This window comes from Sus scrofa, chromosome 3 (genome assembly GCF_054392235.1).
Source record: "Sus scrofa isolate SSC_HxYL_T2T_F1_AM1 chromosome 3, Sscrofa_HxYL_maternal_Yorkshire_Landrace_v2.0, whole genome shotgun sequence".
Classification (NCBI taxonomy): Eukaryota; Metazoa; Chordata; class Mammalia; order Artiodactyla; family Suidae; genus Sus; species Sus scrofa.
The window spans coordinates 22,771,907-22,790,091 of NC_139385.1; the positions used below are offsets into that span (position 1 = coordinate 22,771,907).

The 18,185-nt window shown below is 36.3% G+C and overlaps 1 protein-coding gene across 38 annotated transcripts in view; it reads right to left on the reverse strand.

Moving 5' to 3' along the window:
* Positions 1-18,185, reverse strand: part of LOC110260108 (uncharacterized) — a 139,709-nt gene that overhangs the window by 51,492 nt on the left and 70,032 nt on the right. For 19 of the 38 annotated variants that reach the window (XR_014840454.1, XR_014840453.1, XR_014840450.1 and 16 more), the window contains 2 exons: positions 10,564-10,736; positions 2,096-2,243 (listed from right to left, as the gene is read on the reverse strand). The exons of 2 other annotated variants lie outside the window; for them this stretch is intronic. Coding sequence is in view for 24 of the 36 variants with exons in the window: in XM_085017202.1 (XP_084873328.1) it covers positions 2,096-2,126 (31 nt within the window). In the remaining 12 variants the exon portion in view is untranslated. Of the gene's footprint in view, positions 1-2,095; positions 2,244-2,863; positions 2,888-10,542; positions 10,737-15,666; positions 15,790-18,185 lie in introns of those variants that run through there. 17 more of the 38 variants (XR_014840448.1, XM_085017203.1, XM_085017227.1 and 14 more) reach the window with 7 other exon arrangements.

Sequence of the window (18,185 nt, forward strand, 5' to 3'; positions counted from 1 at the left end):
AAATGATGAAATAAGGCCAACTTGGAGACTATCACTGTTACATGCATAGTATCATGAACAGTCTAACCAAATCCCACTGACTATAAATAGCGTAAGCTACTACGCTTGTGGACTGCATCTTTGTGATTCCCCCATACTGTATCCTATATTGGAACACCAACCTCCAGAGGGATGGTACCAGGAGCTTGGGCCTTTGGGAGGCAATTAGTCTATGAGGGTGGAGTCCCTCTAGGAGGAATAGAGCTCTGCTCTTTCCCTCTTCTGTTGTCATGTGAGGATGCATGAGAAAAATGACCCACCCTGTGTAAATTAGAACCATGGCATCACCAGAACCTGACTTTGTTCCACCTGATCCTGAATGTTTGACTATTAGAAATATGAGACACAAATAATTACTGTGTTAGCCACTCCGTGCAGTGTATTCTGTTGTAGCAGCCCAAACTCACTAAGGCAGCCATCACTATGGATGTTGAGAGTAAGATTTCTTTTTTTATTTATCTGATACAAAAGAGTCACAGATACTTCAAAAAAGTATTGCACTAGATAGAATTAAATTGGCAAGGAAAACTTTATCCAAAATTTTGTGATAGGAGTTCCTGTAGCAGCTCAGTGGAAACCAATCTGGCTACTATCCATTAGGATGCAGGTTCAATCCCTGGCCTCACTTAGTGGCTTAAGGATTCAACATTGCTGTGAGCAGTGGGGTAGGTCACAGAGGAAGCTTGGCTCCTCATTGCTATGGCTAAGGTTGTGGCCCACAGCTATGCCCAATACTACTCTAACCTTAGAACTTCTATAAGCCTAGGGTACAGCCCTAAAAAGACAAAAAAAAAAAGCAAGCCAAGTTTGCTGAAGGCCAAGATTACTGAGAGATTATTGCAAGAGTCTGAACTCAGCTCCTCTGAAACAAAGATGGGGGTGAATTTGCAAACACAGAGTGAACTAATTGAAAAATACTCCCAGTCCTTAGCCTGAAGGGTGGTCTTCTAAGTAGCACTAATGGGAGTTAGTGTCTACCTCTGCATAGAGACTGGGATAAAGGGGCCTTATCTTTCTCAATTATTACTTTGAGAAAGGAAGTCTCCCAAGTTCTTGAGCAAGACATTCCTGGGTTGTAAAACTCACATATTCTAGGGAAGAAGAAGGAATTTAAAGTTTTGTTTTCTAATATAAGTACTCCAAGAATAAAGTAATTAAATAAAAAAATACTTATCTGAAGTTTAGTTAAGCTGTGGATGGTATGGATATATCTATAATTTTAACAACAATCCACAGAAACAGAGGACAGTGTGGGCAGGGAAAATGGCAAGAAAACTCTTAGAAGATTCAAGTTGAACCTGGAATAATAGGTATGTTTAAAATAAATACATAAGTCAACAAAATATTTATAGGGTCAAATAATAGTTTTGGCCTTATGGAACATACAGTCTCTGTGACAACTACTAACCTCTGGATTTGTAGCACCAAAGCAGCCACAGATGAAACAGAGACATGTAAACAAAGGTGCAAGTGAGAGTTACCATACAGCTTCAATAAAAAATAGGTGACAGGCCAGATTCAGCCCTCAGGTCACAGTTTTCAAAATCCTAAAAGGGATTACTATGAGACTTAGATTCCCAGTTTTTTGACTCTGATATGAAAGACTAGTTTTTATGATAAATTCCTAGTTCATCCCCAAACTCTTTTGAATCTATGAACTGATTGAAGTAAAGAATTTTCATTTCAATAAGCTTTTCCTAATTTTTAGGGCTTTTTTCCACCAATGTATTAAACGGATACCTCAAGAGTCTATGGCTTAATCAACGAATACGGAACTTTTCTCTTCCAGCTAGTCAGGAGAACTAAAGAAAGAAAATCAGTTTTGTGCCATTTTGTATACACCACTGATATTCACTAAATGGAGAATAATAATTACATACACACACCTTTCGGCAAAAAAAAAAAAGAGAAATTTAAAAATGCATACTTTTGTGAGCTTTGCCCTGCATGAAGTACCTCTTAATTGTTGGTTTTTCCCATCATGCTGGTAAAGTTGTACAGTTGTTTTCCCTTCCACTCCCCTTTCTTATTATCTGCCCACTGTCCTTTTCCTTACCTTTTATAATGTCTTTGTGGCTTTTCTTCATCTACCTTCTCCTTCTGAGAAGTTTGCAATTCACTGAATATGATCTTTAAGAGTGCTTATCACAGAACAATCCAGGCAGCAAAGTATCTTTTTCATCAGGAAACATACTCAGATTATCCTATCAAAACAGCCAAAGATGAGTGGATGGTCTGTAGGAATTTATGCCAACACTAAGAGACTGTTAAAGAAACCAAGGCATCAACAGTTTCTTTTCCTTTTTTTTTTTTTTTTTTTTTTTGTTGTTGTTGTTGTTGCTATTTCTTGGGCCACTCCCGCGGCATATGGAGCTTCCCAGGCTAGGGGTTGAATCGGAGCTGTAGCCACTAGCCTACGCCAGAGCCACAGCAACGCGGGATCCAAGCCGCGTCTGCAACCTACACCACAGCTCACAGCAACGCCAGATCGGTAACCCACTGAGCAAGGGCAGGGACCGAACCCGCAACCTCATGGTTCCTAGTCGGATTCGTTAACCACTACGCCACGACGGGAACTCCTCCTCTTTTCCTTTTTGCTTCTAATCACATATGATCCATGATACATCACCATACTCCTCAAAATCCATTAAAGTTCTCAATATGTTTCTATTGGAAAAGGGCCATGTTCCTAGCTGAAGAATATTAATCAATTTTCAGAGAAAGTCACCCAAAAAGTTCAGTTTTCTACTCAGAAAGTGATGCTGATTATAAAAATGCATTATGGTATCATAGAGATGGATAATAGTAATATATTGCTACAAACCTTTGACAAGACCACAGAAATAATCTGTAAAGCAAAACAAAGTAAATTATTTTGAAAAGTGACTTGTGGAACAGGATCAACTAAGCATCAATAAACTCCTCTAATGAAAGCATGAAAACCTGATAAGCTAAGAGGAATTTCCTTCCAAAAATATGATTTAGTGATATTCAAGATTTGATGAAATGACAGTAATCATAAAAATATATCTATTGTAAGGCTTATTAACCTTGAGAAAGAAGGGTTTTATTTATTTAATATGTAACCATTTAATATTTTTTAGTCCTTGGAAAGTTTCATGATAGAAAGCGAAAATGGAGCTTGTGATGACTGTTATCGTATTTACTAGGACTCAGGAGAAAGCAAGAGAAAAAAACTCTTGTGGACCAAGTGCTCCTTGTTTTCTCTCAATATAGTCCTTCAGGACAGATGTTAAAACTCAGTCCTGAGGACAAGTGGCCCATGACCTAATGCCTTTTTGCTAAAAGAGTAGAGGGAAAGGTTAGAAGTCATATGCCAAGTACGACAGTAGTGAGGACACTGAGGACTGTGGGAATCACAGGGCAGAGTGAAGTATAACCAACCATGAGAGACAGAAATGAGGCCCTGCCACAACTGATGAGAGCAAGATCCAGGCAAAGCAGGCTGCTCACCCCTGATGCCCACTGAGAAGTGGAGAAGTGCCTCCAAGGTGCTAAACATTGGTGGAAAGCCATACATCAACAGAGCTATGACTTTTAATATATCTATGGATACCTTTCTCAAAAAGGCATTAGATCACAGGCCAAACAACACCCTTAAAGAATGTCTCTGCATTCATGGTTATAACCCATTTCCAGATAGGTAGAGGGTCTTTTCACTCACACATACACATCCTCCCCCCTCAGAAGAACTTACTGTGACCTCACATTAATGAGGTAGTCATCTCAGTCAGTACTTAAATCATCACACATACAGCTTTAACAGTAGTTTCAGCCAATCTCTGAGAGTAAAGTTTGAAGGCTTAACTAAATACAGTCCAAAAATTGTTCATAATTTTTTTTTACCTATGAACATTTTGTGTATATTTTGCATTTTTTCTTTGAAAACTTAAGGTACATATCAGCTTGGGTAACAAGATGACAATACAGTTCATTGTCAAGAAGTCTGCAAATCTGGGAGTTCTTGTCGTGGCTCAGTGGTTAACAAATCCAACTAGGAACCATGAGGTTGTGGGTTTGATCCCTGGCCTTGCTCAGTGGGTTAAGGATCTGGCCTTGTCGTGAGCTGTACGTGGGTCGCAGATGCAGCTTGGATCCCATGTTGCTGTGGCTGTGGTGTAGGCTGGCAGCTACAGCTCCAATTGGCAGCTACAGCCTGGGAATCTCCATATGCCCATGTACGGCCCTAGAAAAGATAAAAAGACAAAAAAAATATGATGAGAAAAGTAAAGAGAGCCTGCTGTTAAGCACTGAGAACTATGTCTAGTCACTTATGACAGAGCATGATAATGAGAGAAAAAAGAATGTAAGAATGTATTGCAACTGGGTCACTATGCTGTACAGTAGGAAAAAAAATTGTAGTGGGGAAAAAACAGTAAGAGAAATGTGATAAAAAATAGAATAAAAATAAAGTGTGAAAATGCTCAGCTGATTGAAATGCGAAGAGATACACATCAGTTAATCTTTCAAATGTAAAGGGAAAGACAGAAGGATAAAACAGTTCAGGCAGAGTAAACTTTATGAGCTAAGGCACAAGTTACAAGTCAAAATTTTGTAAAAAGCATTGGTGTGCATTATTGAAAGGAGAGGAATCAAGATTAAAATATACTCTGAGAAGTGCTGGGGCATTAGATCACCAGTCTGGAGAAATACAGATGGATTTGAGAGAGATTTAGTGGGAAATGATTTCTTCCCCAGGCAACACAGACTCTAGCCACACTTACTATATCCTCCCCTCACTCTGACTTCTGCATTTGGAATTTCTTTTACATCACCCATAAAATAGTTACTTCTGAGGCTTCCATAACTGCTTTATCTAATGTAGTAATTATCATCAAATTTTTATTTTTCTTTATAGCCTTACAAAGAATTTATTGTATACTGCATGTTTATTTGATTATCTCTTTGTATTTTATGTATTCTTTTGAAAGTAAGATTTAACCATGTTGCTTACTGATGGGTCCCAGCTAGAATAGCACTGCCACACATTGCTTAGAATAATGGTGTTTTAAATGCTATAATCATAGGCTGCATCTCAAAAGACATGTATTAAGCGACACTGAGGGATGGTAACTAGTCATCACCAGTGATGATAAAATACAGCTTCACAACCTACATGGCTTCACTTCACCTCATGCCTAGAAGAGCTCTTTACAGTCACCAGCAGCAGACCCAGGATTTTCTTACCTCTTGTCAACACAGCCTCATTCTAGTTCATGAGAAATTCTGATGGCCAAAGTCTATGCAAGCCATCCACTGAAGTTGCTATTAATCACTAGCATTCTCCAGGTAGAAGGTGAGTATGGAAGGAATCTGGGGGCAGTTTTGTGAGTAGGTCCTCTCTGCTCAGAGTACCAGTTGTTCCTTGGACAGAAGGCAGATGCAAGGATGACCCCAGCAACCCTTCATCACAGCCCACAGGCTAGCACATAGTCAGCTGTAGTGCCTGGCATCTTGAAAGTTATCTGAATGAAGTCCTTTGCCATTATTTCTTACATAAAATTGCTTTTGATAAGCTTTTTTAAATCCAGCACTTTTTCAGGAATGCCTCCCTCAAGTGTCAAAGGTAGCTGGCTATCATACTTAGCTCTCTTTCTTATTCCTAGCCTCTTAGGGACCTTTATTTTTATTCTTAACATTGCTGTTTCAGAGATAATTCATATTTATGCTTTGGAAGTATTAGGAGACAAGTACAGTCATACCAAAATATGGGTTTTCAAATTCTTGAGACTCTTTACTAAATGAAGAACAGATATTTTATTTTATATTTTCCAAGGAAGCTGCCTCTTTTCTTTCTTGCCTTAATCACTGTTTATGGTCAGAGCTTATGTCACAAGTTATATGCCTTAACAATCATTTGATTTTTATCAGTGCATGTGAAAAATATTTTCTTTTAGCTAAAAAACCAAACTATCATGAATATTGTGATGTTTTATCACCTTGAATATCAGCTGCCCTCAATGTGCCGAGTTTTGTTCATTTTGAATAGGGTACTTTTCTGTCATCTCCTATATAACACAGCTTGTTAAAACACTCAACAGAAATTGTGCTCTGGGGGAGATTTCTTATCCTCCAGTCTTTCAAGATCATGTGCTCCAAAGTTGCAATGGGCTTTATGATTTCTTAAAAAGTCTTATAGCACTGCCAAGCTTAATTTGATTCAAGTGAGGGCTCACTTTTTAAATGCCACGCTGTCTTATCCTCAAATTAAAATATTACTATCTCATTGAATCTTTCAACAACAAAATATATATACATATATATATATGTATATATATATAATTTCCTTTCCTAATTATTGCAAATTAAGTCATCAAGGAAATATTTTGCTAAGACAGAAAAAAAAGTTTTTAGGCTTCAATTATTCAAATATAAAATCCAACACAGTGAAATAGGTTAGGGAAAAATTAAATTGTGTTTTGCAGATTCTGACATTAAAGACATGTTTTTGTTAAGCTTTACTGCAAGAATACACTGATATGCATATTTAAACAAATTTCATTCCTTAATACTGCTCTAAATAGAATTAGTTGTAATGTTCTTAATGAATTGCTAAACTTGAAAATTTTCAGGAATACAAAGAGGAACCTAATTCTTTTCTTATAAATCTGTGCATTAATACATAGAGATAACTTTAAATACGCTCAAAAATAACACCCCCCTACATACAGTTACCAAGTATTTTTTAAACATTCTAGTGGTAAGCTATTATCTAATAGACCCTAAAATTAGACAAATATGATAAATGCCTTTAGGTTACCTGTTGTCATTAAAGATTATTGAATTAGGAGTTCCTGTCGTGGTGCAGTGGTTAACGAATCCGACTAGGAACCATGAGGTTGCGGGTTCGGTCCCTGCCCTTGCTCCGTGGGTTAAGGATCCAGCATAGCCGTGAGCTGTGGTGTAGGTTGCAGATGCGGCTCGGATCCCATATTGCTGGGGCTCTGTCATAGGCCAGTGGCTACAGCTCCGACTTGACCCCCTAGCCTGGGAACCTCCATATGCCGTGGGAACAGCCCAAATAGCAAAAAGACACACACACACACACACACACACACACACCCAGGCTACATAGATGGATTACCTGGTTATCTCACAAAATAAAATAACTACATCAAGTTTGCTATCTGTATATCCTACACAATCAATCAGTGGTATAGCATATCCCAGAAAACAGGGCAGGTTCAATGTGTTGAGCTCTTTGAAGCATTTCAACACAAATGTTGTGCCAAAAGCATCAAAAAGATTTTGCCTTCATCTCTGTCTTTTGACCATTTCAGGTAGTGTGGACAGTCAGAATGAGAGCTACTGAAAGCTGCATTTTTTTTTGTCTTTTTTTTGTCTTTTTTTGCCATTTTCTTGGGCCACTCTCATGGCATATGGAGGTTCCCAGGCTAGGGGTCGAATCAGAGCTGTAGCCACCAGCCTATGCCAGAGCCACAACAACGCTGGATCTGAGCCGTGTCTACAACCTACACCACAGCTCACAGCAACGCTGGATCATTAACCCACTGAGCAAGGGCAGGGATCGAACCTGCAACCTCATGGTTCCCAGTCGGATTCATTAACTACCACGCCACAACGGGAACTCCTACATATTTTTTTAAATACAGAGTGATGCTTCTAGTAATTCTTAGAAGAAGCCCAAGCTCTCCCCCAACACACGCTGCTTGCATTGTCACCCTATTTGCCTATGACAGGTGAAGAGGCTCAGAAGGTGTCTCCCCACAATGTACCACTTTTGCTTGAGGATTACTTGGAGCTCATGGCAATCAAGAACCTGCAGGTTGAAGATAAACCCCTGTCTCTCTCTAAGCTACCTAGATATGTTTATACTGGGGGTCTTCCCCAGGTAAGAGTCATTACCAGGGATAATTTTTATCTGAGTGGCAAACATCTCATCACCCAACATCTGTTCTTCTTATAGTCATGTGAATTTCCCTCCTCTTCTTGGAATCCCCAGGCTATTTGGTCTGTCCCTCAGCTCAGGATGCCATGCATATCTTTCCATCTTTGAAGCTCTCATGTGTGTGGGGTTCTTATACATTTGTTTTTTCTCCTGTCATCTGTCTTATGTCAATTTGATTCTTGGAACAGCCAAAAGAAACTCTGAGGGGTGGAGAATTCTCCCTCCCCTACACAGGTTTCTTTGCACCTTTCAACTCCAGCTTTCTGGCTGTGTCATCTCAGGGCCCTCCCTCAGTCGGTCTATTTTTTTTCCCTTAAGTGAACTTATCACAAATCACATTGGTTCAGCACTTATAGACATTCTGTGAACGTTTCCCATACTGTAAAATATACATTTTCAATATTTGGCAATATTATATATTAAAAATAGCAATTGATTTTCAGAATGTAAATGACGTGTATTACAAACATGGTTTCAATATTGGGCAACATTATAAGTTTAAAAACAGTATTTGATTTTTAGAATCAAAACATCCTATTTAAATTCATGTTCCAGTTGTATATTATTCACTGAATTTTCACTTGTGAATTGCCTTTTCATGTTCTTTGTGTATTTTTATTTTTAGCTTTCTGAGTTTTCTTATTGGCTTATAAGAAAGATGTCTGTTTCAAGTATTACAAATATAACCTGTTTTTTGTCTTTTGAAACTAATTTCTCATTTAACATATACTTGTTAGAATCCATCTCAACAAATATCTCAACTTCAATATCGTTTAAAGTATGTGATGCTATAATAACCTGCTTTCAAACTAATATAAAATATACGAATATATTTATAAAACTATTTTGCACCTGGAGTTCCTGTCGTGGTGCAGTGGTTAACGAATCCGACTAGGAACCATGAGGTTGCGGGTTCGATCCCTGGCCTTGCTCAGTGGGTTAACAATCCGGCGTTGCCGTGAGCTGTGGTGTAGGTTGCAGATGCGGCTCGGATCCCATGTTGCTGTGGCTCTGGCAAAGGCCGGTGGCTGCAGCTCCGATTCGACCCCTAGCCTGGGAACCTCCATATGCTGTGGGAGCGGCCCAAGAAATAGCTAAAAAGACAAGAAAAAAAAAACTATTTTGCACCTATAAAATGTTTATTTTTATCCAACAGTAAATATTCATAAAGTATTGATTAACTGAGACATATTCTGACAAGAGGCAAACTATAATATGAAGATTTGGAGATACAAACATGAGATTTAAGATTTAAAATGCAATTCACTAGTTTGTTCTCTTCTAGTGTTTAAATATAACATTTTAACTTTAATATCTGACTTCGTGATTTTAATAATTATTCCTTTTAAAATGTGTGTCATATAATAAATGAAAACTAGAATGCAAATAAGTTTTAATTAAATCATAAGCAGAACTATTACTGTAATTGTTTCTTGGTTTGTGCAAATGTATGTGCATAAAATATTTATAACAAAACTCAATAACAATATGTACAGTAATTTGTAACTTTCCCTTTCCTGTTAACAATAAAAATGAAAACTTATTTCACTGTGTTAATGGTTGGATTTAGACTGAAATCCATCAAATATTTTAGCAACATAGTTAAAATGCAAATGACTTATCTTCAAGTAGATAAATTTTTCCCTGACATAACAAACTATATATTTACCTCCAAAATGTCAACTGTAAAGTGATTTCGGAACCAATAAAATAATTTGGGATAAAAGGGAAAGAAAGAATCTTCTAATATAGCTAAAAAAACTAATAGTTGTGATAATCATGTCAGGATTATATTAGAATGATGTCATAGCAAATTAAGACTTTAAAATTTATATGCATATGCTTAATTACAAAATTTAAAAAGCTCCATGTCCTTTTTAATACTATAAATTATTAAAATATATATTTCTAAATCATGGATGATTAAATTACACATCTTAATTTTAAATGGAATATAAATGTATGATTGTGTTCTGAATCACTGCTGCTTGATACTTTAAATGTCCATTTAATTTCCACTTTCATTTAATTTCTTATGAAATTATTATATCCTGCTGAGATTATAGAAATATACTCTGCAGACAAGAGGGTAATTTCCATGTGCCAAGCATCTACATCTATAACAATATCATACTGCAATCAAGAATACTATAGCACAAACTCTCCAATTAATTCAGCCTCATTCTTAATTCACATGGGCATAGCAGTAAAGGAAGGCATTACATTAGTTATGAGGGCAAAGGAATAAGTGACACTATTAGGTCTTTCACAGCCTAGTCCACTCAATTCACCATTTCATAAAACCTGAGACTCTCTGCAGACAACTACCAAGATATCCCAGGACCTCCCTTAAGATGTTACTTATTTAGTGAATTTTTCCCTTGTTTTCACACCTTAATGATCCAGAATATTAATTAGAATTTTAATATATATATATAATCTCATAAATTGCAAACGCATACCCATACAAACAAGACATACAATAAAAAGAAAGTCACTTTAAAGTATTATCATACAAAAATTACATTTGTCATTGAGGATATGGTCAGTGTTTAATAAGAAAAGTCACATACCTCCACATTTTGTTTTCCTACCTTCTCTGAGTAGCCAAGTCTTATTCTGCTTTAAGGTAGGACCCCAAAATGCAACCGTTTCCTGCTGTAAGTTCTGGAAACAGAGCTCTTGAAGAAGCAAGTGCTTTCAAAGCTATCAAAGATTCCCAGCCTTCCAAGCTTTATTTTGCTGAGTGTCAGAAATTTAGGATCATCTACAAAAAGGACAAAGTTTGAAAATAAAAAATTAGTCTTAAAGCTAAAGAAAAAATCAGAGTATTAGAACCTGGGTGACGTTATAGCCTGTGCCTTTGTCTCCTGACCCTTACTTAAGTGGAAATGGAGCTCACAGGGTCTACATATTGTGCTTGAGGTAAAATATAGTCTAGTCATTAGCAAGGTCAGGTCATCAGGCCTCCAGAGCCCATTTGTAATAGTACTTAAATACATGATTACACAACAATGCATTATAAATACATATATATATATATAAACTTATATTAATTTATAAATATGAAAAAATCAGTCAATATCATTGTCTTAGGCTGTTTTTCTTTTTCTACTCCTGCTATAATTCCTGGAGATAACAAAAGGCATCCTTCATTTCTGTGAGGATTCAAAACATTGGCCCTTATAGTCAAGCATTTTGGATGCATTAAAAGCTCTTGGAATCTAAATGCTTGACTGTTTCATTTAACTGCTAAGTCAGACTAATCACATACAAAGAAAATCAGTATATGCTGATCTCTCAAAAATGTCAATTTCCCTGCTGCCTTCAATGTGGCTTTTGCCTTGGCCTTTAATAGAAATACAGAGAAAAACACTCTTTCCAAGAAGAAACTATCTGTGGCTCCCTTACAAAACTTCTCTTTACTTCAGAGGCCTCTAATACCTTAGCTCCAGTTCAAGCTAAGACATATACACTTAATTTTAACTGCCCAGGTTTATAGTTACCTCTTTCTAAAATAAGAAATGGAAGCAGCTATTTTTCCAAACTCAGCATACCTAGAATAGACACTTTCTCCAAATACATTCCATCCTGTGTTTGAAATCTCTTTGCTAATACTCAATGTTCATTCCTCATGACTGTTTTGCCTCACGAAGGTCAAGTAAAAGGAAGATAAACAGTTTTCCATTTGTGCTTCATTTTGAGTGAATCACAAGTGAATAAATACTCAGTAACCGAATATATCTTATTGGAGGATGTACCACCATGATGCCACCATGTATATGTTAGGTCAGTGTCTGTTCCTGGAGAGTCTACCAACTTTCCAGGAACACTTCAGATGTGACTACTTGATGTGCTATGGCTGTGTTTTATTTAATTGTTTTTAGAAGGTTTGCTGATATGGTTAGCATTATGAGTACATATCCAAGGCTGAAATTAATGGCTTGCAGGGATTATAAAAAGACATCTTTGTTGAAATTAGGAGTACAGGTGAACTGTTTACAATATTTAGAAATCTTCCATATCCCTGAATGACCAGACCTGAAGCATCTTGCACACCATGTAGCATGTAACATTAGGCATTAAACCCAAGGCTTGATGACTACTTTTTTCTATGACCAACCAACGGATCTAAGTATTGGTGGCCTGATATTGATCCTAAGAATAAGAGAATTCTGCCTCTAGAATACTTTTTCTCTTCTTAGAATAAATCATTATTTAGTAAGTTTTAGATCAGAGCACTTGAAAGAACACATTTTAAAACCAAGCTTCTGGAATACAATACACGTAGTGTTTTATACCAGCTTGGAAAAAAATAATGTGTGCTTAACAATATCAGCCTGGTGGCAGGATTTGGTTTTTAACTTTCATTCATTAGTATCTGAAAGTGATTGAGGAGAACTGTAACTCTAAATACAGGCTACTTCCATTATGTAGCAAACGAGTTTACACCAGAACAACCTTGAATCATTATAAGGAACATTCACTTGTCCAAAGCTTCCTGAATTATGTATTTTAGAAATATACAGAGAAGGCAGATGTGATCAAGCATGTAGCTCTGACTCTGCTTAGTCCATATAAGCCTCCCTTACATAAGTCCAGTATGTCCTTGAGGTATTTGTTTTCTATCTTCAATAGTAATAACTAAGCTAATACAATTTGCTAAGGCATCAGTGGAATCATGATTCTTCAATGGGAATCATGAGAAATGGGGCGAGCAAGGGGCCATGAAATCATATTTAATGGTTGACAGGAGCCTGATCTCTAAGTTGCTAATCTCAAGGCAGAAATCATATGTAATTGCAATCAACACCATTGATTTATCGCACATAGGTATACATAGTTAAGTATAAAATATAGGAAAATTTGGTTGAAAATACAATAAAAATAACATATAACTAGGAAATATGCATCCTATGTTTATCCAATATCATTAAAGTGTATGCACCTATTTAAATAATACAGAAAAATCACTTATTATTTCACCATAATGTATGCAAGTTATAAACACTTTAATGACATCTCTAGAAACAATGCTGATTTCAACTGGTTGCTTCAAAGACGTTTCTCTTAAATGAAGTTATTGTCTTATATTATGAACAGATTTCTAAATTCATTTCTTTTAAATATATTTTTCCCAAAACTTTTCCAAATACTTCTTTTGATTAAATTCTCAAACTTCACACATCTTAGGAGAAAAGTTTAAAGTAATTAAATAAAAGTGGAATGATTTCTGGTATTGCTTTATTTAGAATATAAGCTACTGAAAAAGAAACATAATATTCCCTATGGCTACTAACAGGCAATTAGTATTCCTTAACATTTGTAAAACTAAGTTCATAACCACTCTGCATGATAAAAAATGCATTTTAAGGCACATACTATTTTCTTATATGTTTTAGAAATCTATTATTATTTATGATACAAAACATATCAACTACTTTAATTTAGACTGAATCTGTAAAATGTTTTGAAACATAAAGATTGGAATTCACTTGTATGCACTAGAAGAAAACTAAGTCAAGTGATGATTTATTTAAGTGTGCTAAGAAAGACAAATATTAAGTCCCCCAATTAGTTCATTCTCATTACTTCATCACTTCTAATTTAAGTCTTTGCTTCTAATTAAAACAGAATTTTGGGAAGGGTAATTTTTTTTTTTTGGTCTTTTTGCCATTTCTTGGGCCACTCCCACAGCATATGGAGGTTCCCAGGCTAGGGGTCGAATTGGAGCTGTAGCCGCCGGCCTATGCCAGAGCCACAGCAATGCCAGATCAGAGCCAAGTCTGCAACTTACACCACAGCTCACAGCAATGCTGGATCCTTAACCCACTGAGACAAGGCCAGGGATTGAACCTGCAACCTCATGATTCCTAGTCGGATTTGTTAACCACTGAGCCATGATGGGAACTCCAGGGAAGGGTAATATTTTTAACCAGAGCATTTAACTCAATTTCCTAGCTAGTCCAAGCAGATGTGATAAAATATGTGAGTGAGGGTAAGTAGAAGAAACAGAAATCATATTAATCATTTTTGGAATAGCAGGAACAAGAACTAAAACAAAACACCTAATTTATTTCTAATTATTTGTTGAATTTTAAAATCTAGTTTCCAAACTATGAATATCATTGAATTATAGCAAACTCCAAACTCTTACAAAATGGAACAGTGCCTTTTTTTTTTTTTTTTTTTTTTTTTTTGGTAAACTGGTAAAAAAAAGTTCTGAGAGCTTTGAAAGATTATTCTTTTGTTGGAATGAAAGGACTAGAAGAGGGAGGAGACCAAGTAACAAACCCATTCTGAGAAATTAGTTTCACATTAAAAAAATGTAGTGAGGCAAGTATAAAGTAAATGGGCCATGACCAAAATAGACTAATTAAAGTATAGGAGTCACTTCATGACACAGGATTCACTTATCTTTTCTGGAAGCAGCCTCCCTGACAGATTAACAGAACAACCTACTGAAGACTGAGCTAGGGTAGCACCCTTGAAATGTCACTATGCAGGGCTGGGCACTGCCCTCAAGAATGCAAAATATGCACAGAGGAGTTCCTGTCGTGGCGCAGTGGTTAACGAATCCGACTAGGAACCATGAGGTTGCAGGTTCGGTCCCTGCCCTTGCTCAGTGGGTTAACGATCCGGTGTTGCCGGGAGCTGTGGTGTAGGTTGCAGACGCGGCTCGGATCCCGCGTTGCTGTGGCTCTGGCGTAGGCCGGTGGCTACAGCTCTGATTCGACCCCTAGCCTGGGAACCTCCATATGCCGCGGGAGCGGCCCAAGAAATAGCAACAACAACAACAACAACAACAAAAATATGCACAGAGCTGCCAACAGCCTATGCGTGGAGAGACTATTTAAGTAACAAAAGAAAAGATCCCATCCTTCACACAGTCATTGCTCCATTTGGGATTCTCATTTCAACATTAGGTTGTGCTGGTTTAGGAGTCCAGTTTCCTAGAAGTGAATACTTCTGACAAAAGACAGAGGACACTGCTTGGAAGTTTTAAGTACCATCTGGCTGCTTGGAGCTCCAATGATCAATAGGTAAATGCAGTTATCTTGTTAGCTGGGGCATTCATCCTGAATTGTAATATGGATCGAGGGTTTTCAATACAAAATGTTGCAAAGGTAATATGTCTGGAATCTAGGAGATTCCTGGGGCCATCACTTTGCAGGCCATGTTCAGTAATAACTGTCAATAACAATTACAGTAACCATAATCCACCAAGGCAAAACCACTCAGGCAATGCAAAGGAGCCAAGTTACTGGTTAAAAACAAGGGAATTCTATGATAGGTGGTAGAGAAACTAGATGAAAATTTTCAATTACAGACTCGGAACCAGCCTGCCTCAATAACTAAAAGCTCATGAAACTTTCTATTTGCTTTCCAGCATTCTCTGCTTTTTTCCCTTTCTCCTGTGTTGGAATTACATCACACAATAAAGAAAACATCAACACTAAGTTTTGCTTCAAGCTCTATCTTACAACGAACCCAAAGACATTCCCTTAGAACCAAGCAATAGCAACTGATTATAGGCAGTTTCATAAGCAAGCACAGAAAATGAGATCCTATTTAGTATAAATCCAGAAAGTAGCAGTCTGGGAAACAAAGATGTACATTTAACCCACTAATCGAATATCAAATGTTTCATCAAATATTAAATACATTTAACTACATCAAATATTGTAGTCACGTACCTATAGTGTTGAACATCAGCATTCTTTACGTAATCAGTTTCTCATTTTAAACAGTTTTATTTCAATTCAAACATATTTGAAGACCAGATTTTTTTTTAAAGTTCAATTTCAAGCACAGAAGTTCTACAGAATAAAAAGCACATCTTCTAAGTAGCAAGCAAATCAAAGCATAATTAATACAAAAGAGACAATGGAGCCTTACAACAAATACTAAAGGAACTTCTCTAGGCAGAAAAGAAAACACAGCAACAGGAAACAAAAATTCCACAAATGACAAGGCTCACCAGTAAAGGTATATATGCAGTAAAAATACAAAATCATCCATGCACAATTATACCGCCAAAATCAGACATCATGAGAAGAGGTGGGTACAAATGAAGGACAATGGAGATGAATTTACAATGAAGAGAACAACTGAAAACAATCTCATATAGACTTGTATCAAAACTTCAGAATAACTGCAAACCAAAAATCTACAATGGATACACAAACAAGGAATCTCTGGAGAAGAAATATGTCTCACAGTAAATAAGTGCATAATCCACCATGAAGGGGGTCATTTGACATCACTCTTGGAAAGCTGAGGTCTTCTTAGATCTGATTCTGATTTCCTCTCCATCAAAGAATTTATGATAATTATATTAAATAATGCAACTCTACAATTAAATAATACAGTTCTACAATTGTATCATTAATAACCATTTCTCTCCATGGTACAATGTAAGGTCTATGATGTCTTGTTTATCACATCACCTAGAATGGTGTAATGCCTATACTGAAGAATCAATAAGATGTAACAAATTGTGAGGACATATTTATATAGTTACACTGTTTTTTAATCAATTTATGCATTTTATATTTTACTTCTTTTCAGAGGGTGTATTATTTTTGTTATTCTTACCAGTTATTCTTTTTATTATGTTATATAAAGTATTTAATGGTATATAAGGCTTTCTTCTTTATAAATTTTAGTTGCATAATATACACAATTTTAATATAATGCTAATTTTTAAAGAAAAATTGAAATGTGATAATACTAAATAGTAAAGATGAAAGCCATACAAAATGGGATAAAGTGTAGAATAAATTTCCTATTTGTCTCAGCATATTTTCCATTCCACTTCTCCAGAGGGAGTCACTTAAGCTCTTTCTTAAGATCCATGATATAATAGTAGGTGTGAATGTAATTGTGTTTATAAATATATGTATTTTATTCTGTAAAAACAAAACAAAAACAAAAACACAGTGCCTGCATTAAAGTGAAGATAATAAAATGGAAAAAAAAAAAGAGAGATAATGGAATCCCCTTTACAAAAGAAGCCACCTGGGATCAAAAGTGCCCTTTTAACTGTTGCTAATGTTATAATAGAAATCATTATGCAACCTCCAAAGTTTTTTCTAAGGTTGAGAGACGTGACCTTGTATGTGTTGTATGTGTGTATGCTCTTCTTCCCTCAACTTTTTTTTTTTTTTTTGGTCTTTTGTCTTTTTTTGTTGTTGTTGTTGTTGCTATTTCTTGGGCTGCTCCTGCGGCATATGGAGGTTCCCAGGCTAGGGGTTGAATCGGAGCTGAAGCCACCGGCCTATGCCAGAGCCACAGCAACGCGGATCCCTACACCACAGCTCATGGCAACGCCGGATCGTTAACCCACTGAGCAAGGGCAGGGACCGAACCTGCAACCTCATGGTTCCTAGTCAGATTCGTTAACCACTTTGCCACGACCTGAACTCCTTCCCTCAACTTTTTAAAAGCTCATTTAAACTCTTTGTCCCAAAGTTCCCCAGAGATTATGTCCTGATTTAAGGGCTGATAAGAATTTTCAAGTCAAATCACCTTATTTTAACACTCTGCAAGCATCCACTGATGCCAAAAAAAATTTACAAGGTTTCAAGTACTTCTTAAATATTTAGTTTTAATACTTTTTATGACTGAGAAGTCAGGGAACAGGAGGGCAAAAGGATAAAAAGTGCATTATATAATTGTATGGATAATTTGAAATAGTATCTTCAATAAACCCCAAACTTTTATATGGATAAATCTGCCTACTCTTCCTACCTCTCCCACATACCGTATTTCACCAATTTCAATTTTTTTTTCTGATATACCCTATGTAACATTTTTCTTTTACCACTACCACTTGTAAATGCTACTCTGTCATTAAGACTTCCCACTTATTCTTTCAATCAGTACATATAAATTTAAAACCTGGTACATTAACACATTGTACTAAATGCTGGATATTCAGTGTTCCTGACATAGTAGTTTACAACCTAGGAAGAACATAAGCACATATGAAACTTGTCCTTATATCATGCTTTTGTCTTTATCTTATCTGTTTTGTTCACCACTATATTCTCAATAACTAATATACTGCCTGGAACACAACACATGCTAAAAATATCAGATTCATGAATATATAAATTAGGCATCTGCTCTTATATTTTTTCCAAATGAATAGTAGTATTTAATAAGCTTTTAAAAATGAAAGTCCAAATTTACTCACTTTACTTCCAACTTT